This window comes from Cherax quadricarinatus, chromosome 2, assembly GCF_038502225.1.
Source record: "Cherax quadricarinatus isolate ZL_2023a chromosome 2, ASM3850222v1, whole genome shotgun sequence".
Classification (NCBI taxonomy): Eukaryota; Metazoa; Arthropoda; class Malacostraca; order Decapoda; family Parastacidae; genus Cherax; species Cherax quadricarinatus.
The window spans coordinates 80,982,139-80,996,061 of record NC_091293.1 but is presented as its reverse complement, the minus strand read 5'-3'; the positions used below and the strand labels follow the sequence as shown (position 1 = coordinate 80,996,061).

The 13,923-nt window shown below is 41.5% G+C and overlaps 1 protein-coding gene across 5 annotated transcripts in view; it reads right to left on the bottom strand.

Annotated features, from left to right (window-relative positions):
* Nucleotides 1–13,923, bottom strand: part of LOC128688147 (phosphatidylinositol-3,5-bisphosphate 3-phosphatase MTMR3) — a gene marked incomplete at its 5' end in the record, with an annotated part of 289,396 nt that overhangs the window by 130,853 nt on the left and 144,620 nt on the right. For all 5 annotated transcript variants that reach the window (XR_011392521.1, XM_070089333.1, XM_070089331.1 and 2 more), the window contains 1 exon segment: nucleotides 336–1,307. Coding sequence is in view for 4 of the 5 variants with exons in the window: in XM_070089333.1 (XP_069945434.1) it covers nucleotides 336–1,307 (972 nt within the window).

Here is a 13,923-nt window from a genome sequence, read left to right as displayed (position 1 = left end):
ACAAGAGCATTACTGTTTTTTGGTAATTAGTTGGTTCCCAAATGCCAGTGTTGTCAATGAGAAACCTCATGACTCAGAACCACAAAAACTGGGGGCCTACTGTACATGTAATGCACTCGTTTGTAAATTCATAAACTTTCTTTCAACATTAGGGACATGATGCATGGACACTTGATTATTGCAAAGTTAAAACTAATGTACCTACACCTGACCTATTTGTGTTTTCTCGTTTACACTTTAATAATCTCCATCAGGTAACAACTGAAGTATTGTTTGATAAAGCAGAGTCCTAAACTAGACATGAAAGAAATATGCAAGTTACAAAAAACACTTACCGATCTTCACAAGGTGTTGAAGGTATACAAGAAGAAGGTGTTCGGGAATGCATGGGAGTGGAATACAGTGAAACTCTACTGCCCGTTCCCATGTTAACACCTCGCACTGTGCCTCCAATAACAGTTTCTTGCAGCAGTCCTGCACTTCGCCATGAGTCTCCATTACTAGTTTCATCTAATAGTTTCTTACTTTGGATACAAATGCTACAGCCTGAGGATGTAACGCTGGTCATGACGTTACTTAAGTTTGCCATATTTACAATCCTCTTTTCAAAGCGTTCTTCTAGACCATTCTCTGACACAGAGGATACTGGCCCTTTCTTCAGAGGTTTGCGGTTATTATTAACTGTGGTGCACACTTCATTTTCTTCTGAAACACCATTCATAAATGGACAACATTTTCCATTTAGTAAGGACTTGGGGCTCTCTTGTCCTGATTCTCCATTCACTAATGGTAACAATTCACTGTTTTTTTCCTGAGGAACATTTTCTTCACTAGCAATAATTCCCATCTCAGCAACTAAAGTGTCAGTAGATCCTTCGATGGACTGTTCAGCCAAACCTCTGATGCGATGGCCACCACTGACTCTTGGTCTATTCCGACACATTTCCCCTTTTGGCTCTCTCAGCATCCCTACCTTTTCCATGTCACTCTCGTCCTCATCTATTTCTGTACTTTCTCTCCCCAGGAATTCACTCGCTTCTTCACCATTTTCTACATGTTCACTGAGCTCACTTTGCACTACATTCACACATTCATGGTTTTCAGATTCTGAAACTGAAGGTTCACATAAAGTCAATGACTCTGACTCATCATTGAGTCTTTCTCCATTAGGTTCACTTGTAGAATCTTCATAAGCATCAAAATCCTCAATGCCTGGTTCTTCATTCTCATGTTCCACACCAGCATTCATTTCTTCACTAGCCAGATCTGCACCAAGTGCAGAGTTGAGCATGGCCATGTTCGGACAACTGAAAAATGCATAATTATATTAAAATAGCAAGCAGCCATGTTTGAGCACTCTTGCACATGTACAAATAATTAAAGAAGAGCAATAGAAGTTAATGAATATTAAGGTAGACAAGTGCTATGCCTCCATGGATAAAGGTGTCTGTCTCTGCTGAGACAAAACTATCCATGAAGGAAAAAAAAAAAGGGGGTGGGGGTGGGGGGAGTGTACAAGAGTATAGTAGTACCAACACCGTTGTATGGGTGTTAAGCACAAGATTTGAATGCTGCAGCAAGGAGACGACTTGAGGCAGTGAAGATGTTGTATCTGAGGGCAATGTATGTGTGAATATTATGGAGAGAAATCGAATTATGATAGTAGGTTGGTAGACAGCAACCACCCAGGGAGGTACTACCGTCCTGCCAAGTGAGTGTAAAACGAAAGCCTGTAATTATTTTACATGATGGTAGGATTGCTGGTGTCTTTTGTCTGTCTCATAAATATGCAAGAATACAGGCATGTCCTGCTACTTCTACTTACACTTAGGTCACACTACACATACATGTACACGTTTATTTATACACACTCATCCGAGTTTTCTTTGATTTTATCTTAATAGTTCTTGGTCTTATTACTTTTTTTTTTATATCCATGGGGAAGTGGAATAAGAATCTTTCCTCCGTAAGCCATGCGTGTTGTAAAAGTCAACTAAAATGCCGGGAACAATGGGCTAGTAACCCCTTTTCCTGAAAAGATTACTAAAAAGAATAAGAAGAAAATTGTCAAAGTGGGAAGTCTGAATATGCGTGGATGTTGTGCAAATGATAAGAAAGAGATGATTGTGGATGTTATGAATGAGAAGAAACTGGATGTCCTGGCTTTAAGTGAAACAAAGCTGAAGGGGGTGGTAGAGTTTCAATGGAGAGGAATAAATGGGATTAGGTCAGGGGTTTCAAATAGACTTAGAGCTAAAGAAGAGTAGCAATAATGTTGAAAGATAAGCTATGGTAGGAAAAGAGGGACTACAAATGTATAAATTCAAGGATTATGTGGAGTAAAATAAAGATTGGATGTGAAAAGTGGGTTATAGTAAGCGTGTATGCACCTGGAGAAGAGAGAAGTGTAGAGGAGAGAGAGAGATTTTGGGAAATGTTGAGTGAATGCGTGGGGAGTTTTGAATCAAGTGAGAGAGTAATGGTGGTTGGGGATTTCAATGCTAAAGTGGGTGAAAATGTTATGGAGGGAGTAGTAGGTAAATTTGGGGTGCCAGGGGTAAATGTAAATGGGGAGCCTTTAATTGAGCTATGTGTAGAAAGAAATTTGGTAATAAGTAATACACATTTTATGAAAAAGATGATAAATAAATATACAAGGTATGATGTAGCACGTAATGAAAGCAGTTTGTTAAATTATGTATTGGTGGATAAAAGGTTGATGGGTAGGCTCCAGGATGTACATGTTTATAGAGGGGCAACAGATATATCGGATCATTATTTAGTTGTAGCTACAGTTAGAGAGAGAGGTAGATGGGAAAAGAAGGTGGCAACAACAAGTAAGAGGGAGGTGAAAGTGTATAAACTAAGGGAAGAGGAACTTCGGGTGAGATATAAGCGACTATTGGCAGAAAGGTGGGCTAGTGCAAAGATGAGTAGTGGGAGGGTTGAAGAGGGTTGGAATAGTTTTAAAAATGCAGTATTAGAATGTGGGGCAGAAGCTTGTGGTTATAGGAGGGTGGGGGCAGGAGGAAAGAGGAGTGATTGGTGGAATGATGAAGTAAAGGGTGTGATAAGAGAAAAAGGTAGCTTATGAGAGGTTTTTACAAAGCAGAAGTGTTATAAGAAGAGCAGAGTATATGGAGAGTAAAAGAAAGGTGAAGAGAGTGGTGAGAGAGTGCAAAAGGAGAGCAGATGATAGAGTGGGAGAGGCACTGTCAAGAAATTTTAATAAAAATAAGAAAAAATTTTGGAGCGAGTTAAACAAGTTAAGAAAGCCTAGGGAAAGTATGGATTTGTCAGTTAAAAACAGAGTAGGGGAGTTAGTAGATGGGGAGAGGGAGGTATTAGGAAGATGGCGAGAATATTTTGAGGAACTTTCAAATGTTGAGGAAGAAAGGGAGGCGGTAATTTCATGCACTGGCCAGGGAGGTATACCATCATTTAGGAGTGAAGAGCAGAATGTTAGTGTGGTGGAGGTACGTGAGGCATTACGTAGAATGAAAGGGGGTAAAGCAGCTGGAACTGATGGGATCATGACAGAAATGTTAAAAGCAGGGAAGGATATAGTGTTGGAGTGGTTGGTACTTTTGTTTAATAAATGTATGAAAGAGGGGAAGGTACCTAGGGATTGGCAGAGAGCATGTATAATCCCTTTATATAAAGGGAAAGGGGACAAAAGAGATTGTAAAAATTACAGAGGAATAAGTTTACTGAGTATACCAGGAAAAGTATACGGTAGGGTTATAATTGAAAGAATTAGAAGTAAGACAGAATGTAGGATTGCAGATGAGCAGGGAGGCTTCAGAGTGGGTAGGGGATGTGTAGATCAAGTGTTTACATTGAAGCATATATGTGAACAGTATTTAGATAAAGTAGGGAAGTTTATATTGCATTTATGGATTTAGAAAAGGCATATGATAGAGTAGATAGAGGAGCAATGTGGCAGATGTTGCAAGTATATGGAATAGGTGGTAAGTTACTAAATGTTGTTAAGAGTTTTTATGAGGATAGTGAGGCTCAGGTTAGGGTGTGTAGAAGAGAGGGAGAATACTTCCCGGTAAAAGTACGTCTTAGACAGGGATGTGTAATGTCACCATGGTTGTTTAATATATTTATAGATGGGGTTGTAAAAGAAGTAAATGCTAGGGTGTTCAGGAGAGGGGTGGGATTAAATTATGGGGAAATTCAAAATGGGAATTGACACAGTTACTTTTTGCTAATGATACTGTGCTTATGGGAGATTCTAAAGAAAAATTGCAAAGGTTAGTGGATGAGTTTGAGAATGTGTGTAAAGGTAGAAAGTTGAAAGTGAACATATAAAAGAGTAAGGTGATGCGGGTATCAAATGATTTAGATAAAGAAAAACTGGATATCAAATTGGGGAGGAGGAGTATGGAAGAAGTGAATGTTTTCAGATACTTGGGAGTTGACGTGTCGGTGGATGGATTTATGAAGGATGAGGTTAATCATAGAACTGATGAGGGAAAAAGGTGAGTGGTGCGTTGAGGTATATGTGGAGTCAAAAAACTCCATCTATGGAGGCAAAGAAGGGAATGTATGAAAGTATAGTGGTACCAACACTCTTATATGGATGTGAAGCTTGGGTAGTAAATGCAGCAGTGAGGAGACGGTTGGAGGCAGTGGAAATGTCCTGTCTAAGGGAAATGTGTGGTGTAAATATTATGCAGAAAATTCGGAGTGTGGAAATTAGGAGAAGGTGTGGAGTTAATAAAAGCATTAGTCAGAGGGCAGAAGAGGGGTTGTTGAGGTGGTTTGGTCATTTAGAGAGAATGGATCAAAGTAGAATGACATGGAAAGCATATAAATCAATAGGGGAAGGAAGGAGGGGTAGGGGTCGTCCTCGAAAGGGTTGGAGAGAGGGGGTAAAGGAGGTTTTGTGGGCGAGGGGCTTGGACTTCCAGCAAGCATGCGTGAGCGTGTTAGATAGGAGTGAATGGAGACGAATGATACTTGGGACCTGACGATCTGTTGGAGTATGAGCAGGTTAATATTTAGTGAAGGGATTCAGGTAAACCGGTTATTTTTATACAGCCAGACTTGAGTACTGGAAATGGGAAGTACAATGCCTGCACTTTAAAGAAGGGGTTTGGGATATTGGCAGTTTGGAGGGATATGTTGTGTATCTTTATACGTATATGCTTCTAAACTGTTGTATTCTGAGCACCTCTGCAAAAACGGTGATAATGTGTGAGTGTGGTGAAAGTGTTGAATGATGATGAAAGCATTTTCTTTTTTGGGGATTTTCTTTCTTTTTTGGGTCACCCTGCCTCGGTGGGAGACGGCCGACTTGTTGGGAAAAAAAAAAATGAATTTGAAGATTAAGTTTTTTTTTTTTTTTTTTAAGAAGTTGGAGATCTCCCACCGAGGCAGGGTGACCCAAAAAGAAAGAAAATCCCCAGAAAGAAAATGCTTTCATCATCATTCAACACTTTCACAACACTCACACATTATCACCGTTTTTGCAGAGGTGCTCAGAATACAACAGTTTAGAAGCATATACGTATAAAGATACACAACATATCCCTCCAAACTGCCAATATCCCAAACCCCTCCTTTAACCCTTTCAGGGTCCAAGGCCCAAATCTGGAGTCACGCACCAGTGTCCAAGAATTTTCAAAAAAATTTTTGTTATTTTTTCTTATGAAATCGTAGAGAATCTTTTTGTGAAGGTAATAAAACAAAAAGTACGAAATTTGGTGGAAAATTGACGAAATTATGCTCTCGCAAATTTTGATGTGTCAGCGATATTTACGAATCGGCGATTTTGCCGACTTTGACTCCCATTTTAGGCCAATTACATTATTCCAATCAACCAAATTCTTAGCTATTTCACTAGTATTACTTCTATTCTATCGATTGAGCACAAGAAATCGCCAAGTCAACTGTTTCAACTACGAAATAAAGTGATCGGAAATTGTTAATTTGGCCAATTTAACACAAAGTTCAAAATATTCCAATTTCAAAATAGGGTCCAGAATGAACAATGTAGGCATTCCTGGCACTAAACTAACATTTTCTCTGTTCATTAGTTATGTTTTGAGGCTTTACAAATAAATTCCATTTTGATTTTTTATTCACATAATGAATTTTTATTCACACCAAAAAATAGAAGATTTACTGTTATGCAATACTGTAATAATTGTATAAATATCATCACCATATTTGTGAATGTATATTAGACCCACCAGCTGACGTGTATTAGACGTGTGAGGTCGTTTGTTTACTCTTGAATATCTGCAAAAATTTAACATTTCTGCTACTTTGAGCTCAGTTTCAAGCCATTTCCAGTGCTAAAAGCAATCAAAATCATCTCTATTGCTGTAATATGTCTTCCATTCTATCAAATGAGACCAAGAAATCGCAAATACAACTATAAAAAACATACGAAAAAACACTGCAAAGTTGCTGTTTTAATCGAAAAATCATGATTTCATTTTTTTTTCTCTCATTATACACAGCATGCTGCAGGATCTGTTTTATGTGGTGCACACATACCACATAGATGTATTCTCTCATATCTAGGCCCAAATGTACCACTCACAGTTTATCAGAGTGAGCTGAGCTCATGGCGTAGATCTACGGTTTGGACCCTGAACATAAAGCCGTAGATCTACGGGACGGACCCTGAAAGGGTTAAAGTGCAGGCATTGTACTTCCCATTTCCAGTACTCAAGTCTGGCTGTATAAAAATAACCAGTTTACCTGAATCCCTTCACTAAATATTACCCTGCTCATACTCCAACAGCTCGTCAGTTCCCAAATACTATTAGTCTCCATTCACTCCTATCCAACACGCTCACTCACGTTTGCTGGAAGTCCAAGCCCCTCGCCCACAAAACCTCCTTTACCCCCTCTCTCCAACCTTTTCGAGGATGACCCCTACCCTGCCTTCATTCCCCTACAGATTTATACGCACTCCATGTCATTCTACTTTGATCCATTCTCTCTAAATGACCAAACCACCTCAACAGCCCCTCTTCAGTCTGCCGACTAATACTTTTAGTAACCCCATACCTTCTCCTAATTTCCACACTCCGAATTCTCTGCATAATATTTATACCACACATTGCCCTTAGACAGGATATCTCCACTGCCTCCAACTGCCTCCTCACTTTAACATTTACAACCCATGCTTCATACCCAGACAAGAGTGTTGGTACCACTATATTTTCATACATTCCCTTCTTTGCCTCCATTGATAACTTTTTTAGTCTCCACATACACCTCAATGCGCCACTCACCTTTTTTTCCCCTTAATTCTATGGTTAACCTTATCCTTCATAAGCCCATCTGCTGACACATCAACTCGCACATACCTGAAAACATTCACTTCTTCCATACTCCTTCCCTCCAATGTGATATCAAATTTTTCTTTATCTAAATCGTTTGATACTCTCATCACCTTACTCTTGTCTGTGTTCACTTTCAACTTTCGACCTTTGCACACCCTCCCAAACTTGCTCACTAATCTTTGCAATTTTTCTTTAGAATCTCCCATAAGCACATTATCATCAGCAAAAAGTAACTGTCAACTCCCATTTTGAATTTGATTCCCCTTAATTTAATCCCACTCCTCTCCCCCAACACCCTAACATTTATTTCTTTTACAACCCCATCTGTAAATATATTAAACAACCATAGTGACATTACATATCCCTGTCTAAGACCTGCTTTTATCAGGAAGTAGTCTCCCTCTCTCCTACACACCATAACCTGAGCCTCACTATCCTCATGAAAACTCTTTACAGTATTTAGTAACTTACTACCTATTCCATACACTTGCAACTTCTGCCACATTGCTCCCCTATCCACTATAACCATTTACATACACATACCCCACACACGTACACACCCACACGTACACCCACCCACACGTACACCCACCCACACGCACACCCACCCACACGTACACCCGTGTACACACACGTAGACACACAGACATGTACACGTAGTAAATGAAAGAGCTAAGCTATATGTGGAGGCCCTAACAGACCACAGCAGAGCCCAGGGAAAGCCAAAAAGGGAAAATGACAGGCCACTGAGCCCAAGTACATTAGCTAGTGAAACTGAAGAAAGGAAAGCTGCAACGGAGGAAATCAAATTGAATGAGGGGATACACAGGGATATGCAGTGGGAGAATGAAAGGGCGAGGTCAGTCTTTGTGTATGGGCTCCAGGAAGTTGAAGGGGAAACATATGAAGCAAGAAAACAAGGGGAAAAAAAAGCAATTGAAAGCATCATGAAAGCTATAGGAGAAGATGACATGACGCAGCTGGAAAATTTTCGGAGAATAGGGGGGTTTGTAAAAAAAAGAACCCGGCCAGTGAAAGTGACCTTCAAGGCAGAATCGACTCGGAACAGGATCCTGCAGGAGAAAGCACGATTAAGGGACATGCCAGCATACAGGAAGGTGTATCTCGACCGCGACAGAACACAAGCAGAAAGGCAGAAACAGAGAGATGGTACAAAGGCGAAAGGAGGAGAGGGGATGGAGAAGACAGACAGGAGATCCCAGACACAGGAAGAAGATCAAATACAACCTCCCTCACAGCTTCCTATAGAAGCCTCCCAACCAGGTCAAACCCAGCGCAGCCAAACACACTAAACCAAAACACCCATGCCACATCCAATGCCCCCACCCACTACATTACAAACTCCACCCCCAGAGCAACCACCCATAGTTCCTTATCAGGTCTCCCACTTCCCCAACCCCAATACACCTCCCAGACCACAGTCTTAGAAAAGAAGTTGAAGGTGTGGTATAGAAATGCAGATGGAATAACAAATAAGTATGAGGAGTGGCACGAAAGAATCAAGGAGACATCCCCAGACATAATAGCACTCACAGAAACAAAACTCACCAGAATAATAACAGATTCAATCTTTCCATCCGGATATCAAATCCTCAGGAAAGACAGAGGGAGGAGAGGGGGAGGAGGAGTTGCACTGCTCATTAAAAACCAGTGGGGTTTTGAGAAAATGGAAGGAATGGATGGCACGGGTGAAAGGGACTACTTAGAAGGAACAATCCAGTCTGAGGGACATAAGGTGATAATTGCAGTAATGTACAACCCACCACAGAACTGCAGGAGGCCAAGAGAAGAATACGATGAGAGAAACAGAGCAATGGTCGACACACTAGCCAAGGTGGCCAGGAGAGCACACATGGGGGGAGCAAAGTTACTAGTTATGAGTGATTTCAATCACAAGGAGATTGACTGGGAAAACCTGGAGCCCCATGGGGGTCCCGAAACATGGAGAGCCAAGATGATGGATGTGGTACTGGAAAACCTCATGCATCAACATGTTAAGAGACACTACCAGAGAGAGCAGAGGATGAACCAGCAAGACTGGACCTTGTATTCACCTTGAGTAGTTCTGACATCGAGGATATCATGTATGAAATGCCCCTGGGAGCTAGTGATCATGTGGTTCTGTGCTTCAACTACATAGTTGAGCTCCAAGTGGAGAGTAGCAGGAATATGGTGGGAAAAACCAAACTATAAAAGGGGGAACTACTCAGGCAAGAGGAACTTCCTTCAAGACATTCAATGGGAGAGGGAACTGACAGGGAAAACCAATACAAGAAATGATGGACTATGTGGCAACAAAATGCAAGGAGGCAGAGGAGAGGTTTGTTCCCAAGGGAAACGGAAATAATGGGAAGGACAGAACGAGTCCTTGGTTCACCCAAAGGTGTAGGGAGGCAAAAACTAGGTGTACTAGAGAATGGAAAAGGTACAGAAGACAGAGAACTCAGGAAAATAAAGAGATTAGCCGAAGAACCAGAAACGAATATGCACAGATAAGGGAGGCTCAGCGACAATATGAAAATGACATAGCATCGAAAGTCAAGACTGACCCGAAGCTGTTGTACAGCCACATCAGGAGGAAAACAACAGTCAAGGACCAGGTCATCAGACTGAGGAAGGGTGATGGGGAATTCACAAGAAACGACCGAGAGGTATGTTAGGAGCTCAACACGAGATTTAAAGAAGTATTTACAGTGGAAACCAGTAGGACTCCAGGAAATCAGAACAGGGGGGTACACCAGCAAGTGCTGGATGAGGTACATATAACCAAGGAGGAGGTGAAGAAGCTATGCGAACTTGACACCTCAAAGGTGGTGGGACCAGACAACATCTCTCTGTGGGTCCTTAAAGAGGAAGCAGAGATATTGTGTGTGCCATTAACAAAGATCTTCAACACATCATTTGAAACTGGGCAACTCCCTGAGGTATGGAAGATGGCAAATGTAGTCCCAATTTTTAAAAAGGGAGACAGACATGAGGCACTAAACTACAGACCTGTATCACTAAAGTGTATAGTATGCAAGGTCATGGAGATCATCAGGAGGAGAGTGGTGGAGCACCTGGAAAGAAACAAGCGAATAATTGACAACCAGCACAGTTTCAGGGAAGGAAAATCCTGTGTCACAAGCCTACTAGAGTTTTATGACAAGGTGACAGAAGTAAGACAAGAGAGAGAGGGGTGGATCGACTGCATTTTTTTGGAATGCAAGAAGGCCTTCGACACAGTTCCTCACAAGAGGTTACTGCCAAAGCTACAGGATCAGGCACATATAACAGGAAAGGCACTGCAATGGATCAGAGAATACCTGACAGGGAGGCAACAACGAGTCATGGTACGTGACGAGGTGTCAGAGTGGGCGCTTGTGACAAGTGGGGTTCCACAGGGGTCAGTCCTAGGACCTGTGCTGTTCTTGGTGTATGTGAACGACATAACGAAAGGGATAGACTCAGAAGTGTCCTTGTTTGCAGATGATGTGAAGTTAATGAGAAGAATCAAATCTGATGAGGATCAGGCAGGACTACAAAGAGACCTGGACAGGCTACAAGCCTGGTCCAGCAACTGGCTCCTTGAGTTTAGCCCTGCTAAATGCAAAGTCATGAAGATTGGGGAAGGGCAAAGAAGACTGCAGACACAATATAGTTTAGATGGCCAAAGACTGCTAACCTCACTCAAGGAAAAAGATCTGGGGGCGAGTATAACACCAAGCATATTTCCTGAGGCGCACATCAATCAGATAACTGCTGCAGCATACGGGCGCCTGGCAAACCTACGGATAGCATTCCAATACGTCAGTAAGGAGTCGTTCAAGACTGTATACCATTTACGTCAGGCCCACACTGGAGTATGCAGTACCAGTTTGGAATCCACACCTAGTCAAGAACGTCAAGAAATTAGAGAAAGTGCAAAGGTTTGCAACAAGACTAGTCCCAGAGCTACGGGGATTGTCCTACGAAGAAAGGTTGAGGGAAATCGGCCTGACAACACTGGAAGACAGGAGGGTCAGGGGAGACATGGTAACGACATATAAAATACTGCGTGGAATAGACAAGGTGGACAAACACGGGATGTTCCAGAGAAGGGACACAGACACAAAAGGTTACAATTGGAAGTTGAAGACTCAGATGAATCAAAGGGATGTTAGGAAGTATTTCTTCAATCATAGAGTAGTCAGGCCATGGAATAGCCTAGAAAGTGACGTAGTGAAGGCGGGAACCATACATAGTTTTAAGGCGAGGTATGATAAAGCTCATGGGGCAGGGAGAGAGAGGACCTAGTAGGAATTAGCGAAGAGGCAGGGCCAGGAACTATGAATCGACCCCTGCAACCACAAATAGGCGAGTACACCCACGTACATGCAAATATACATATGTACACACACGCACGTACACACAAAAACAGGATGTTCCAGAGATGGGACGCAGAAACAAGGAGTCACAATTGGAAGTTGAAGACTCCTACGAGTCAAAGGGATGTCAGGAAGTATTTCTTCAGTCAGAGTTATCAGGAAATGGAATAGCCTATAAAGTGATGTAGTGGAGGCAGGAACCATACATAGTTTTAACCCTTTATCGTGTTGGGCCGAAAAAATTCGGTATTGATTACATGTTTTTGGCGCGTGTCATACTTCGCGCCCCGCGCGGCCAGCTTCCCGTTCTTTAGTTCCAACCAATCACAAGCCTTCCCTGAGTCTCTTCAGCTAAGTACAGTTCGCTTCTGCCGCCTTCCCATTGGTTGAGAGATCAAAATATAAACACTAGCGGCTTGGCTTCGAACACACGCGCATTTTTCCCTCCACCCTTGCTAATCTACTCTTGGCTTATATATTCTACAATGTCGGTAAGTACTGATTGTTGTGTTTAGTGCTTACATGAATAGTTTAGGCATATTTTGATATATACCTAAAGTCTGTGTGAAGCATAATATGAGTGTAGCATGCAGTTGAAAAAAGTGCAAGCATTTTAGTCCGAATTATTTCGGTATTGCGCGAGTTTCCGGGAATGTCCAATTTTAGTCAAATAAATATTTATAAAAAATTTTCAATTGCATATATGAACTCTGTAGTGGTCTGGATTTATACAGGAGGTTTCTATTGTCCTTCCAGTTCCATGAGAGGCTGTTTTATGGGGAGCAGTCGACCAGCAGGTCGAGGTATATCTGCGTTTCTGAAGACAGTGACTCGGAACCAGAGGTAGACGAACCAGAATTGCTGGATAGTGGTGATGAATACTTGCCACCGGATGCACAGGATGCAGAGATGTCAACTGATGATGAGGAAGAAAGGGAAGAAAGGCCAGCCAAAAAGCAGAAAGTAATGAGGAAAAAGAAAACTTTTAGGATTGAGGAATACCCGGATGAGGAAGAGATCCATGAGAATATTGCTCTTCAAGTTTCATCTGAGTGGACCGTAGATGACATTGAAAATGATCCTTTGCCGGCATATGAACATGAAAAGCCTCTTGCAATTAGGTCTCCATATGAGTATTTTCGTATGTTCGTTACTCCAGCCATGATAGATAACATAGCATATCAAACAAATTTGTATACAAGGCAACAAGACGTAAATAGTACTTTTTCAACAGATTCTGAAGAGATCATGAGGTTCATAGGTATTTTGTTGTTCATGGGTATTGCTTCACTACCATCCCTCGAAGACTATTGGAAAGCTGGTTTTAGGAGCCAACAGGTTGCAGATAGCATGGCGTCTAAGAGGTTTAGGTACCTTAGAAGTCATATTCATTTCAATGACAACACAAAAAAGGATAATGACAGATTCTACAAAGTAAGGCCTCTTTACACTGAACTAACTAATGCTTGCTTGAAAATTCCAGCTACACCCAAGCAATCTATTGATGAAGTCATGGTTGGTTTCAAGGGTAAAACTGCTGGAAACCTAAGGCAGTACATCAAAACAAAACCAGATAAGTGGGGTTTCAAACTTTTTTGTCGTGCAAGTCAAGATGGACTCATACATGATATACTCATGTATCAAGGCACAACAACTTTTGACACACATCCCATACAGCTGCCACAGGAAGAATCTAAACTTCCAATAAGTACAAAGATTGTTCTGGTACTTGCACAAACTATGAACAAGACAAACACATCAGCAATCTATGCTGACAATTTCTTTTCAAGTATGCCTTTGGTCAAGCTACTAAGAGATAAGTATAACTGCAGATACACTGGAACAGTACGTGACAATAGATGTGGTAAGCCACATCTGGTGCCTATCAAACAAATGGAAAAAAACAGTGTGGTCAGGGGCAATTTTTGCTTCAACAACAATGATGGTGTCCTTGTTGTACGATGGAAGGACACCAAAGTTGTGACTTTAGTGACAACTGATATTGGGGTCGAGCCCATGAGTCTTGTTGAGAGATATAACAAGGGTACAAAGAGGAAAGAGAAAATATCGTGCCCTGCAGTCATCAAGAACTATAATGCAAACATGGGAGGTATTGACAAAAGCAACATGTTGGTGCATCTCTACAAAACACCAATGAAATCAAAACGTTGGTACATGCGGCTATTTGCCTATATTATTGATCTTGCTGTTGTGAATGCATGGGTGCTTTATTGCCGTGATTC